The 14,005-nt window shown below is 39.7% G+C and overlaps 1 protein-coding gene across 1 annotated transcript in view; it reads left to right on the top strand.

Moving 5' to 3' along the window:
• LOC140238286 (cubilin-like) overlaps positions 1 to 14,005 on the top strand; it is an 83,551-nt gene that overhangs the window by 13,967 nt on the left and 55,579 nt on the right. The window contains exons 6-19 of the mRNA XM_072318222.1: positions 1,038 to 1,212; positions 1,843 to 1,968; positions 2,660 to 2,755; positions 3,152 to 3,463; positions 4,077 to 4,189; positions 5,759 to 5,993; positions 7,150 to 7,334; positions 8,309 to 8,471; positions 8,997 to 9,187; positions 9,749 to 9,908; positions 10,720 to 10,901; positions 11,208 to 11,388; positions 12,075 to 12,300; positions 13,350 to 13,480. Coding sequence (XP_072174323.1) covers positions 1,038 to 1,212; positions 1,843 to 1,968; positions 2,660 to 2,755; positions 3,152 to 3,463; positions 4,077 to 4,189; positions 5,759 to 5,993; positions 7,150 to 7,334; positions 8,309 to 8,471; positions 8,997 to 9,187; positions 9,749 to 9,908; positions 10,720 to 10,901; positions 11,208 to 11,388; positions 12,075 to 12,300; positions 13,350 to 13,480 — 2,476 coding nt within the window. The remainder of the gene's footprint in view (positions 1 to 1,037; positions 1,213 to 1,842; positions 1,969 to 2,659; positions 2,756 to 3,151; positions 3,464 to 4,076; positions 4,190 to 5,758; positions 5,994 to 7,149; positions 7,335 to 8,308; positions 8,472 to 8,996; positions 9,188 to 9,748; positions 9,909 to 10,719; positions 10,902 to 11,207; positions 11,389 to 12,074; positions 12,301 to 13,349; positions 13,481 to 14,005) is intronic.

Here is a 14,005-nt window from a genome sequence, read left to right as displayed (position 1 = left end):
GGTCAAAAGTTCAAAAGGTCAAGTAAAAATATTAAAACTTCTGTTTTTTTCTCCGTACTTTGGAAAATTGTTCAAGGTACAAGTATCTTCATGGAACATAGTATATACATGTACTGACTGGAAGTAATTATCTAGAGAATGTAGGGTTCATGGGGTCAAAGGTCAAGTGCAAGACTTCAAAATTTTACTATTACCCTCATATTTATGCAATGCCACCAGGGTTATTTTTTTACACTTGGTGTATGCATGTGTAACCTAATAGAAATTCTCTGGAAAGGTTTTTTTTCTTTTTGCCTCAAAGGTCAAAAGGTCAAAGATCAAGTGAAAGTGCTGAACTAACTTTTTCCTCCATATCTCGGAAGTGGCTCAAGTTACCTTGAAACTTAGTACATATTATGCATGTTCTACCTGAAAGTAATTATCTTATGAATTTTAGGGTCAAGGGCCAGATGAAAATGGTAACAATTTACTATTCAATTCAGAAATTGCACTTTTTCTCCACACCTGTACCTTGAAAATTACTCAATGCCTAAATGTATGAATGGGTCAATGTCAAGTTATTTACAAAAGTCCTTAAATCCCTAGATACATGCTCTCTTATTCATCCAATTAAACCTACGTCAAGGAAGGTGAACATTCAACACATTTGTGATAAACTTGTCATTCCAATATTTTGCCAATTTTGTGGAAATGTAATCACACAGTGTCCACATGTACTATCTAGACCTATTGGGAAAATCATGCATTATGGCGGAGGCATACCAGTCGCCAAAGCGACATTTCTAGTTTATGTAAAAATTAGCATCTCTGAGGTATTCTACCTCATTGAGAGTCAATCATTACTCTGAGATATATAAGTGAGAATCAAAATTATTTCCCCCCAATAAAAAAAAAACAAAAAACTTGTAGAATACTTAATCAAGGATAAAAGAAATTTGATGTCACATCCTTTTTTCTTTTTTTCCCCCAATTTCAACATTTTGAGTTCCTTGAGACAAATCTTGAAGTCACATCTCATTTTTCTTTCCATCTTCCAGGCAAACTTTGACTGCATCTGCTTCGATGGATGGCAGAAAGACAGCAGCTCCTCCAACCCAGCCTGCAGCGTGGACGTGGACGAGTGCAATGGCAGGGAGTACCCCTGCTCCGCAGAGCCCCTGGTGTCATGCACCAACGTGGATGGCTCCTACTACTGTGGAAACTGTCCCACAGGTGTGCAGGATGGTGGGAATGGGGGCAGGGGATGGGCGAAGGTGGGGGGGGGGGGATGGGGGTAGGGGATGGGCGAAGGCGAGGAGGAAAGGAGGGAGGGACAGAAAGAGTGCAGTCAACCTCTCTTTGAGAGATGACTCAAAATCACAAGAGACAAATCCTTCCTTATATGAAGTCCAGGCAATGAGGTGAGTGGTTTTCATGAGAATAAGTTACTTTAAAAAAGGAAGAGAGAAAAAAAAGAAGTCAAAATTGTTGAAGCCTGTTGACAATGTAGACTGTTACTTTTTAATGAGTATTACCCAAACTAAAATCTACTCCAGTCAGGGAATATAACTTGCAAAATTAAGATCTATCCTGTTTCTGTGAGATACAATTTCATGATATCACCATAGTGTAAAATAGTGCCAGGTATGAAAATTCCACTTCCTAAAATTGTCAAATTGTAACATCAGCTGGAGAATGCCCCTCCTTGTTCCTTGTTTGTCATTTACACTGAGTTTTTAAGCAACATGATGTCTGTCCTAAATGTCATTTGAAGGAATCAAATGAATTGGAATGTACTCTCTGTATTTGAATAAGTTTGTCAAGCACATGGATGATGTCTCCATCTTTCATTCCCGTTGCTAGGTTACGATGGCAATGGCCATCAGTGTCTTGATGTCAACGAATGCCAGACCAACAATGGGGGCTGCTCCTCTCTGGTGCAATGCACCAACACCGTCGGCTCTCGTGTTTGTGGGCCATGCCCAGTAGGTAAGTGGGACGGACTGCAATAGATTAATCAGTAGGGATTTAGGGAGATTACTGTTGCGTACATCATAGTCGCCATTCTGTGTGCTGTTATCAAAGCAAACATTTTGGGAGCTGCTGGAGCTCAGTGGAAAATACAACAGATTATCAATCAGTAGGTCCCTGGTTCAAATCCCCAGCCTGCAGTGGTTGTGCCCCAAGGCAAGACACTTTACCCTCATTGCATAGTCCTTTGGAGGGGGACCTTAGGCTATCCATCTTGTGGTTGCTTGCTTTAAGAAGCATACTTAGTGACCTTAGCTGCCTCGTTAACCAAAAATCTTAATACAAATACAGATTCAAAATGCTATTCAAAATAGGGCTATGAGCTACATGTAGCTTGGTTGGTCGTGTGTCTGCCATGTAGTGAAAGAGGCCCCAGTTAGAAGCCCAGTCAGTCTAGCTGAGCACCATGTCCCCAAAATAGGACATAGAAGAGAAGAAGTGAGAGAGTCACAAATCAGTTGCTCTATTGATTCTGCACCACGTCTTGTAGCAAAGAACATAGTGCCAATCTGATCAATGAACTCATTCTTCTTAAACCAGCTGGCTACAGTGCTTGGTAGGTATTCAAACTGTAAGTAACTTTTCAGGTAAGTGAGGATGCCTCATAATTCTTCATATCTGTTGTGTTGTTGTTGGCTTTTCACTCTAGGCTATGTTGGAGATGGTGTCACCTGTACGTACGTTGGTATTTGCAATGTAAACAATGGGGGCTGTGATTCCGTGGCTACCTGCCAAGAAAACTCAGGTAAGTTAAAGTGTTCTTTAGAATTCTGTGAAAGCGTTCTTTAGAATTCTGTGAAAGCACATTCTTTTTACTTTTCATTTGTATGTATGTTTAGTTGTGGGAAACAATAAGAGAAAAATCTAGCAAAGTGTGACCCAATTCTTATGAGATGCGAATGTACAACTTTTCCATTCCCATTTTCTTGAATCTTCATATATAGCCTAAATTTAGCATGAGCCGCTTGAAATAATCATTGTGAGCTATCGTTTTTATCTGCAGTGATTATGTTCATCCTGGAAAATTCCCATCAATTTAAATGTCAATATGGTCTTGATAATGACAATATGCAATATGAACGAACAATCAGTATATATCGGTGCCTTGATTTTATATGTTTTTCATCCTCTACTAAAAAAGCTGTTCCCGATGGCCGCACCTGCACCTGTCCAAGTGGCTACACCGGTAACGGCATCGGAAGTGGAGGCTGTACGCCGTCCCAAGTCTCCTGCAATGACAACCCCTGCGTCCATGGCCGCTGTGAGTACACCGGCAGTGGCTACAGGTGTATCTGTGAGGTTGGCTGGACGTCGACGAACTGTGATGTAAACATCAATGACTGCTCCACAAACCCCTGTCAGAATGGAGGAACCTGTATAGATGATGTGGACGGATTCATCTGCCAGTGCCAAAGTGGCTGGGCCGGGCCCACCTGTACTGACACAAGCGTTGGTTAGTTGTGCTCATCGTTAGCCTATCCTCTTCATGGGGTTTTTGTTCTACAGGATGCAGTGAATGCTTCTCTACTGACTAGTTTGTAGTCAGAGTGTTTCTTTTAAATAAAAAGGAGAAATTTATTATTTTGTAATGATTTGTCAAGAAAACAGAAAGGAATATCATTCCCCCACTCACATTATGACTTCACACACCCTATATTACTCTTCTTTGCTTGTGCTATGTAATGCAGTTTTGGTTTGTGTTTCAGCTATGTATTTGGATAGCTGCATGAAATGATTAATTTGGGATGTTCTCCATGTTGTATTTGAATGACTCCTTCCAATTTAAATGTGCTTTGCAGATGATGTAGTTTTCATTTCAGTTTGACTGAAAGAAAAATGAATGATGCTGTTATGGTAAATACAAAAAAGGTTTCGTATATCATTTCCCTTTTGCCTTGTATAGTTGAACATTTCATAAATTCATAGTGACCAATGCCATGTGAATATGCATGCATTTCTTGTTTATCAAAATTTTAAATTGTGTGATTTGCATGTCGTTAGCTCGTTTGCCAGTTTGCATGGCACATGTCATAGTCTTTTCTTTTTGATTGATTTATGCATGCCAGCATGTGGTGGCTACCAGTATGGCGTGTCTGGTGAGATTCAGTTTCCGGGCGAAGGCCAGCTGTACCCCCATGGGGTTAGCTGTGCATGGGTCATTGACACTACAGATGACAAGGTACATGTAACACGTCGGCCGTAACATTTATCATCCTTCCATGGTAAACATGTTCTTTGCCCATAGCGCATTAAAGGAGCATTGCAGACCATAATTGTTACAGCATGCCTGAATTTTGAATTGCAAAACTCTTTATCTTAGACATTATGTAAAACCCCAGAGGTCAAGCATATATACTATGGCAAAGCAATTCTCCCTATTGCATATTGCTCTCTGAATCTGAACTTGTGTGGCGCTCCATTTTTTTTGTTTACCTTTTTTTCTTGGGATGTACTCTTCCGGTTATGAATGCGTGATATGCAAATGTACGCTTATATGCGTATTGAATGCTGAAGTACTAGTATTCACAGATAGTATCAAATTCTGTCTTATTATCTGTCAAATAATAGATTTATTATCTAATTTGTAACTTAGCATTAGATAAATGGAATTTTTCTGCGAAGTGGCCCAATGCTGGACCGATGATGCAAAAGCAACAAAATTATGGAAAATATCTCTAGCTAAAGGACCTGCCGTGGATAAACCACAAAACCGGAAGTGTACGTCCCAAGAGCGATCAATCAGATATTGGTATCGCGAGGTGATATTGCTTGATATCGGCTATATGCGATAGGGAGAATTTATTGGGCATAGAGCTGCTGCGTGGATGGTTCAAAGTCAGATGAATGAATGAGATGTGTTCTCAAGGAATACCGATGAGCATGGCTGCATAGTTTTTGTACCAGTGTATTGTAGAGCAATTGTCCACCTAAAACTGTGTAATTATATTCTGGAGGAGTGCTGCAATATTGCATTGAAGGGGAGATTCCCTTCAGAGAAATTTCAAAACAGCTGATGGCAAGAAATTACCAATCATATTCATGGAATAGTCCAAATATGAAGAGGGAATTTCATACTTTGTGACAGCAGGCACTAGTGCACAATAGAGGTTAGATGCCAATAAAGGTAGATTTTTTGTTTTGCTAGATAAGGCAATTTTGTAGTGAAGGCATTCCCCTCCCCATCTAGCTCCTTTTTTGACTGTCTCTGGCATTGTACAAAAGTTTGATATTCTATGTACCACCGAAGGAAAGAACTAAGAAAATTGTAACTTTAAATTACAGAGTGACGAGAAGACAGTTCCTGTGAACAATGAAGTGTTCGTGAAAATTATTACCTTGCTGTTTGAGACATATATACTGAGTTTGCACTTTGTATTTAGCTTTTAAACACTATGAAGATAGTGTAAGGCATTCTACTTGTAACCTTTGGAAACCCATGGAGTATGAAGACTTTCCATGTCATGCAGTATTCCAGTTAAGTGACGATGTCGTAGGGCTCTACAAATGATGTGTTCAATTTTCATGAATTGTAAAGCAAGATGTCTCTGTGAATTGGAGCTGACGATCTTTTTTGTGACAAAAAATTTTCACAAATTGCAACTGGCATTTAATACATATAGTGTAGACAAGAACTTTCCTGTGCATTCTAATTTTGCAAATCTTGGCTCTCAGGAAATTTGTGAAATTAAAATGCATGCCAACATTCCTCATTTTACAGTTTGCCCCCTCCCTTTCTTTGCCGCTTTAGGTGATTCATGCAGTCTTTGAGCGGTTTGAAGTGGAGCCTGGCGTCGACTGCAGCCACGACTTCCTGCAGGTGCATGATGGGGATTCGGCCTCAGCAAATAACATCGGGAAATTCTGTGGTACGGACCAGCCTGACAACATCACATCCACGCATGACACACTGTACTTTTGGTTCTTCACGGATGCCTCTGTGAATAGCGGGGGTTTCAAAATTGTGTGGAGCGCCAGGGATCCTGGTAAGTCTACAACAACTCAATCCCTCCCAGAGGAAAGCTAGTGCCTAGATTGCGCAGCATCTCAGTTATCAGCTTCTATCCACATGCAAAACTTCTGCATCATGCGTTTTTTGAAACTTTCCCCTACTTGGGACCTCAATTTGATATCCTATGCAAAAGATGGAACATTTGAACTCTTGTCAAATATAAAACTTCTGCCTTTCTGTCTTTTTATAGCGATACAGAAATCACAATGGACATGTTTACTTTAAAAAAAAATCTTGTGTTGATTTCAATCAGATATTTATGTCATACGAGAGAAGTGGACGAATGGACAGATTTCAACCATGGTGTGACACCTTAATGTGTTGATTAAAAAAATTTGAAAAAAACCAATGATAACAACAACAACAAAAAACAAGGGTGGTGATCAAAAGATAGAAACTTTGTTTCAGGTCTGAGCTCAAAGGTACATTGACAGACGTTATATCCTTGCAGATTTATTTGGTGGCAGGTCACTATGCTGAATCAGTGTCATGCTGATGCAAGCATCTTCACCCTACACATGATTGAGGTGTAGCTTGCATTGCTGCTTAGCAGTACTTCTCAAACCATTATTTTGTGACTTGATAGTTTTAGACACATGGAGGAATAATTCAGTTCTGTGCAGTCACTGCACACTGCACAGTCAGAGAAAGAGAGGAAAAAAGTTTCCATGTGGATGATGTTATGAATTCAGATTGTCCTGTAGTGATCAAAAAAGATGTGTTGACCGTGATATGGGACAACCGTAGGTTTTTGTTTCCAAGCAAATACCAATCAGATTATATTATCAGAGCCACTTTCATAGCCTCCCAGATTGTGCAGGAGGCTCTTTTATCCCGTGAGGATGAGTCTCAAGTGTACTTGGGCAGGTGTCTATGGGAAATGCGTGTTGTAGCAAAATAAGTCTGTCCTCAATGGGTTAAACTGTTTCTGCAAGTCTTGACAGGACGATAAACAAGATGTCTGTGATATGGGAATTGTAATTGTCCATTTACTGTAGTTGCATGTGACACATGAGTATCTCCATGAAAGCTCTTTTGGATCTCTCAATGCTTGAGCAGTGAATGCAGCTCTGTATTGTAATTAAAGCAATATTATGTACATGTATTTTTGTACACTTTTATTGCTGTAGTGTGTGGTGGAGCCCTCACTGGATCTAATCATGGCAGCCTTCAGTCGCCAGGTTACCCTGGCAACTACCCTGTCAACAGGGACTGCGTCTGGACTATCACCGTGGATGCAGGACGCTACATCACAATAGCATTTGGAGACCTTCATTTGGAAAACCACCCTACTTGTGATTATGACTATCTCAAGGTGAGTTTTTCTATCACAGTGGTTATAAGTCTTGTATTTTTTTTTCACACACCCTCCTTTATGTAGTCTGAAAATAAAATTATTGAGTAATCTTGAATTGAATCATTACAGAGTTTTTACCTCTGTATATTATGGTGTACATTTGCATGGATATGGTGGGATATGACAAAATATTTTCTACAATTCAATTCAATTCAATTCAATTCAATTCAATTCAATTCAATTCAATTCAATTTAATTCAGGTCATTTCAATAATTCATTGTCAATATGAGGATATTTGTTTTGTTGACATGCTTTAAAAAATGTATAATATTTATCTTTTCCATTAAAAAAAAAATGCCTTACATTTGACTTTCCTTTCTGTTTTTCACTTCAGTGAGAGTGTTACAGTTTACAGAAAGGAATATTTCGTATTCATTTCAAGCCTACAAAGCCTTGGAAAGGACATTTTGGGAAGTGCAGTGAAGATCTATAAATCTTGTCTATACAGGGTTGTATAAGAGAAGGAGTTTATTTCAATTATCATTTTCGAGGAGCATGCACATTTGCATTTGCATTAAATTGTCTCAAACATGTAAGCATAGCAATCAGACACTCAAGGCTGAAGAAGAATTGCCATGTAGTCAAACATGAGAGATGAATGCAGGTCAGCAAACTTTGAAAGGAAGATCCTTGCTATCTTTAGCATACTGTGTGGGATTTTGATGTGTATCTTTAGTTCGAAATAGTGACTCTTTGAAGTTATGACTGTGAGGAGACAGTAAATTGTTATGCCTATTTCACTCATCACCCAACTTAATATCAATTCTCTTTTTTGTATTCTCACTTTGTTGGGTTCTCTCTCTATCCCTCCCTCTTCGTACTGTGTATCATCTGTCTATGCATAATTTGCTGCATACGGGTACACCTTGAAATATGTCCATCTGTCTTCTACTGCTCAATTTCTCCTTTCCGTGAAATCATTCTTGAACAGGTTATTGATGGCTTGAACGAGGCAGACCCTGTTCTTGGCACGTTTTGCAGCAGCAGCACGCCAGCTCCAGTGGACACGTCAGGAAACGCTGCCTTCCTCCGTTTCCACAGCGACGCTTCGGAGACGGACGTAGGTTTCCAGCTGACGTACACCTCCAGTCAGGGTAAGATGTAGTACTGGGTATTTTTTACTCCACATAGATCATGTCATTCATTATCACTTGCTCAATGTCTGTTGAAAAGTCACAGCATGCTGTGAGTTTTGCTGTCTGTGTTTTGGTACTGTAAAAGTGTTGATTTTTTTGGTGATTAATTTTTCGCGCTTAGCCAAGTGAAGGTGAATTCTGCATGGTTTCAATGTCACAGATGGACAAAAAGTCCCAAATATCAACTCCTTGGAATTAAACAAACAACACAAAAGCAAACTAAACATCCCTACAACTATGATCGCAACCACTCAGTGAGGGAACGTAGCTTGTGGTTTATGATTTTTTGAATTTTTTTTCTTCCATTTTAAACAAGTTGTACAGTGTGCTCTCAAAATCTTTCTGCTCTAGAATTTCATCAAAATGTCTACATGGAAGTTGAATGAACTTTTCTGCACCCATCTTGAGAAAGCTGTAAAAAATTGTCCATGTAATCAGGAGATTGTTTGTGACACGGCTTTGCATGTTTGCCTCTCCTTGCAGTTGATCCAGGATGTGGGGGCGCTCTCACTGATGACAGTGGTATCATCATCTCGCCCAATTACCCGAATGCCTACGACCACAATAAGGAGTGCATCTGGACCATCGAGGTTCCCGTCAACGAGGTCATCACCTTGACCATAACTGACCTCCTCATGGAGGAATCAACCAACTGCGTCTATGATTATGTAGAGGTAAATGGCTGAAGCGCTTACTACACCCTGTGGTGGTGCCATCACATAATGGTTTGCTCAACTCCAGACCAACACAGAGATAGTAGCACTGCAAATGACCCCTGGACAAGCAAATTATGAGCTACTGTATTTGGTAAGAAGGGTAGAGATGAACAGGTAAATGTGTACGTGGTGGTATACAGGTCAAGTTCAAAGGTCAAAGGTCATTGTACTTTTGCCATAAAAATTTTATTTTATACAATTATATCATATATTGTTACAGAGAATTTTTGGAGGTACTTGAGATATTTGAATTATGTTTAAGTTGACAATAATTGTTTGTAAAGCATTAGTAGATATTGATTGACCGATAGTTCGCCCAAAGCAAACAACTCTCCCCCTTTCATTGAATACCATTACAATGTGTATTGTTGGAAAGAACGTTTTTATGCATCTAAGTGAGCTATTTATATTTTGTATTAGTGGAGATTGGAGTTGATAGAGCATTAGTAGAGTGATTGCCAGAGAGTAATCTAAAGCAAACAACTCTCCCCCTCCCTCCCTCCCCCCCCCCCCATACAGGTGCGAGATGGATTCAATGAGAATGCTCCCTTCATTGGTCGGTACTGCCAAGCCAACAGCATCCCGCCCCCTCTCACCTCTTCTGGCAACACTATGTGGATCAAGTTTATGTCCGATGGGTCGGTCAACGCCGGTGGATTCAGAGCCACTTATGAAATCAGTGAGGTTCTTTCCTTTGGCCCTATAGTTAAAATGTCTTGATTCTACTAAGCCTCAGCAAGTAATGGTGCCATAAAAATACTTCTGTCTGTGTGTCTGCCCCCTTTGTCTTAGCATGAACATCATGAATTATCATTATCCCCTCCTGTTGTATTTGATACACCTCTACCATTTTCATGTGAAGATACCTGATGTATTCAGAGTGAGGTTCATGAACTGAATTATGATAAGGTTGAACTTGTCGTAGTTCAGCGTAAACTATTACATTTTTCTGTTCACTGCTCATAGTTGATGATCCCCGTCTCCCTGTGTCTGTACTCTGACATATTTTTGAAGTATCTTGTGTGCTTCCATGGCATATTTGCTTTCTATCATAGTGTGATATTGTTATTACAACGTCGGTAATAATCTTCTGTATGAGATTCACTATACATTAAGTGTAATGGTGTTTATAACCTATGTATATCAAATATGTCAGATCACAAATGTTTACATAAAGTTTGGCTTTTAATTTTGAATCCTGTGCTCACTTGTTGTGAATAGGTTGAGTATTGAAATGGAATTTGTGTATGGTTTATGATGCACATTTGTCTGTGTGATGTTCAAAGTTGAACGAAATCTGTGATAACTATCTGTTGCTCCTTGGTTGTAGATTTGGGAACGGAACCAACCTATCTGCTGAAATCTGTTTGTGTTCTGTGCTTCACCATTTGCAATAAGTGTGCTGCATCAAAATTATGAAATCTTAATCCTGGTTTGCTTTTGTTTTATTTGATTGTTCCCCCCCCCCCCCCCCCCCCAACAATGCTAAGGTTGTGGAGGAGTCTTCACAACTGCCCCTGGTAGCATCCAGTCACCATACTACCCCCAGGCCTACCCGAACAGTAGGGAGTGTGAGTATGTGATCACTGCCGGGGATGGTCAGGTTGTCACTCTGACATTCAGTGCTTTCGACATTGAAGATCATGCCTCATGCCAGTACGACTATCTGGAGGTGAGAACTGTTCTTTTACTGTCCAAACATATACCGACTGTCCTGCATACAGAGGAACCTTGTTGTATAAGTTTGGATATAGCAAGATACTTGATATAACAAGATCATTCTGGCAAGTCCCATTCCCTTCATATTTTTGTTTTTTTATCCCTGATGCATCAAAATACCAGATACAATAAGGAGATTTCAGTGGTCTCAAACTGCTCATTATAATGATGTTCCCATATACAGACTGAACGATCTATTCCCCCTTGACATCTGCAGTGCAGTGATCTTTTATGTATTGTGCCGTTGTCATGGTAACAGGTTCGTGATGGAGCTTCGTCTAGCGCCAACCTCATTGCCACCCTCTGTGGAGCACAGATCCCAGCGCCCATAACGACCACCAGCAACAGCATGTACCTCAAGTTTGTCACGGACGCCTCCGTCACCAACCTAGGATTCAGCGCAGATTATGCCTTCTTTGATGAGGGTGATCCGTCCATAGGTATGAGATGTCCATGGTTCCCCACCTCTGCCAGATTATTTTGTAACCTTTTATGATCATATGAATTGGAAAAACAAAAGATGAGGATCTGAGAAAATGGTAGATAATAAAATTTAGATATGCCAACTGGAAGAGAGTGAAAACCAGTACAAGTACATTTTATGTATTTGTATATATATTTGACGTACGAATGTAGCAAGAACCATTCATACATTTGTGGCGCCTCACACTATGAGTTTATGTAGATTCACACATACAATGGATGTGGTACCCGCAGCTAGAAGAATATTTCTGAACCTGCCTATGCATGGGACCATGCCTTGATCATGATGTACACACAGTTATGGTTTGTTACTCATTCCATTCATCACATTACAATACTGTACGAGCTGAAATTTTCGCGTACAGATATTAGTACATGAGTCTTCTCCCTGTACATGTATAGTAAGCTCGAAGTAGTTAGAAATAAAATGAGATACAATAAATACAGAATATGCAACATAATGGTTTTTTGTGACTTGAAATGACATATGGTTTGCAAATTTTCAGGTTATTTTCATTTTATGCAAAGTGTGCATGGTACATGTATGTGTGTACCACCCATTGTTCTTATCAATTGTTCAAATTTACCACTGACGTGCTCACATTTTGAATCGATTTATTTTGTCCGGCAATTCAATACGCAGGCTGTGGCGGAACATTCACCGCCACGTCCGGTTCATTCAGCTCCCCATCTGACGGCAACGCATACCCGCACGGTGCCCACTGTGTCTACAACATCGTGGTGGACCCAGGTCTTGTGATCCGGCTCTCGTTCGATGCCTTTGCTCTAGAAGACCACAGCAACTGTAACTATGATTACGTGGAGGTGTACGACAATGGCACCACACCAAATGTGACGTTCCTTGGCAGGTAGGAGCTTTATCCGGGAGGAGAGTTGCTGAACCATTACAGTGTTCTCTCTTCGCCAACTAGGACGTTGATCAATGTCTGTGATCTGCAGATGTCCTTAACCCGTTGAGGACGAGTCCCGAGTATACTTGGGCAAGTGTCTATGGGAAATGCGTGTTGTAGCAAAATCAGCCCGTCCTCAATGGGTTAAACTTGTCTAGAAATAGAGATTGCACAATCATACAAATCTGTTACCTGACAATGGCATGGCCTTCATTTGGGACTGCTATCTTTGCTGTCACAGTTTGGTAGACTTGTCAAACTTTCATCAAGGCAAAGTTTAGTGAGAATTTGGACTGATTCCAATCAAGGAGCTAGGCAAATTACACTTAGAATGCATTCTTGAGGGATATCATGGATAAGTGTGCCATATATTCCAACTTGGTGACTTCTGAAATTTCACACTGATATAGATTCTATATGTATACACAAACCTTATATTTCAACCAACATACCCTTAAGAGATACATTCATACAGAGTACTTTCATAGGAACTTTATGTTCCATGCTTCATATTCTGATTCTAGCTCCAAACAATGCTTTCTAGTGTAATGTGTCAATCATACGTCCTATGCAGTTAATCTTATGAACGTTAAAAATCAAGTTGTGATTCTTTTCAGAGGTGGAAAAAATTACTGCAACCATGAATAATGTTGAAATTGGTGATATGATAAAGGCACTGTGGAATACTCTAATGAACTGTGTGAGTTATTTTTATGCTCTGTACTTAAAATAAAAGTATTCCTCCTACTACTGTGGCTCTGTTTGTAAAATTGTCTACATATTTGAATACTAACATACCCATTCACAGGTAGAGTTCACTTTCAGTTTGCAAGTGAAAACACTTTGTATACTATTCATGACCAAAGGGTCCCATTGATTCTTGCTGGACGTGAGTTAGTTAGTAGAGACAGTTTGCAGGGAGTGGCATTTGCCATTTTGATTCAAAGGGAATTAACACTGTGACGTTCCTTTTACTTAACTTATTTGACATCTCACTTGTCTCTCAGGTACTGTGGCTCTACTCCACCTCATGCCCTCACCTCTACGACGAACCGTATGAGTGTGGTCTTCTCTACGGACGGGTCGATAGCGCTGGATGGCTTTACCGCGTCGTACATTGCTGCTGATGCATCTACATGTGAGTGTGATGGTTTTACATTAATAGTAGTAGTTATAATAATAATAACCAATATTTATATAGTAACTTTTCAATACAAAATGCATGCAATTATACAGGGAAGTGTAGCAGGATTAAAAAGTATGGATAGCTATGCAATTTTCAGCATGTTTTGTAAGCCCATCAGGTCTACTAAAGAATTGCCACGTAAAAAAAAAAAAGATAGTTCTTTATCAAAATATGACATGCAAAGTAAGTTGTAAATGTTGGCTTTTGAGTAGGAGCAAACCCAGTTTTTCTGATTGTAATGTTCACCCTTATTTTTGTGACTCTATCTATTTATGTTGTTCAGATATATGGTGTACATTTTAATAGCTTCTAAAAGCCTTGTAGTGTTTTTTTTTTTTTTTTTCTAAGATGCATTAAGTGTCGTGGTTTTGCCATTACTGTTTGTCATGACTCACTGATTTGGATGCTCCATCGCTTTTGTCAAGTAACAATTGGAGGCTTGATCGGAACCTCCTGTAATAGTCTTATATTAGTTGA

The sequence above is a fragment of the Diadema setosum genome, chromosome 14, assembly GCF_964275005.1.
Source record: "Diadema setosum chromosome 14, eeDiaSeto1, whole genome shotgun sequence".
NCBI classification, from domain to species: Eukaryota; Metazoa; Echinodermata; class Echinoidea; order Diadematoida; family Diadematidae; genus Diadema; species Diadema setosum.
Note: the sequence above shows the minus strand (reverse complement) of the source record. Positions and strands in the feature narration are given on the sequence as shown.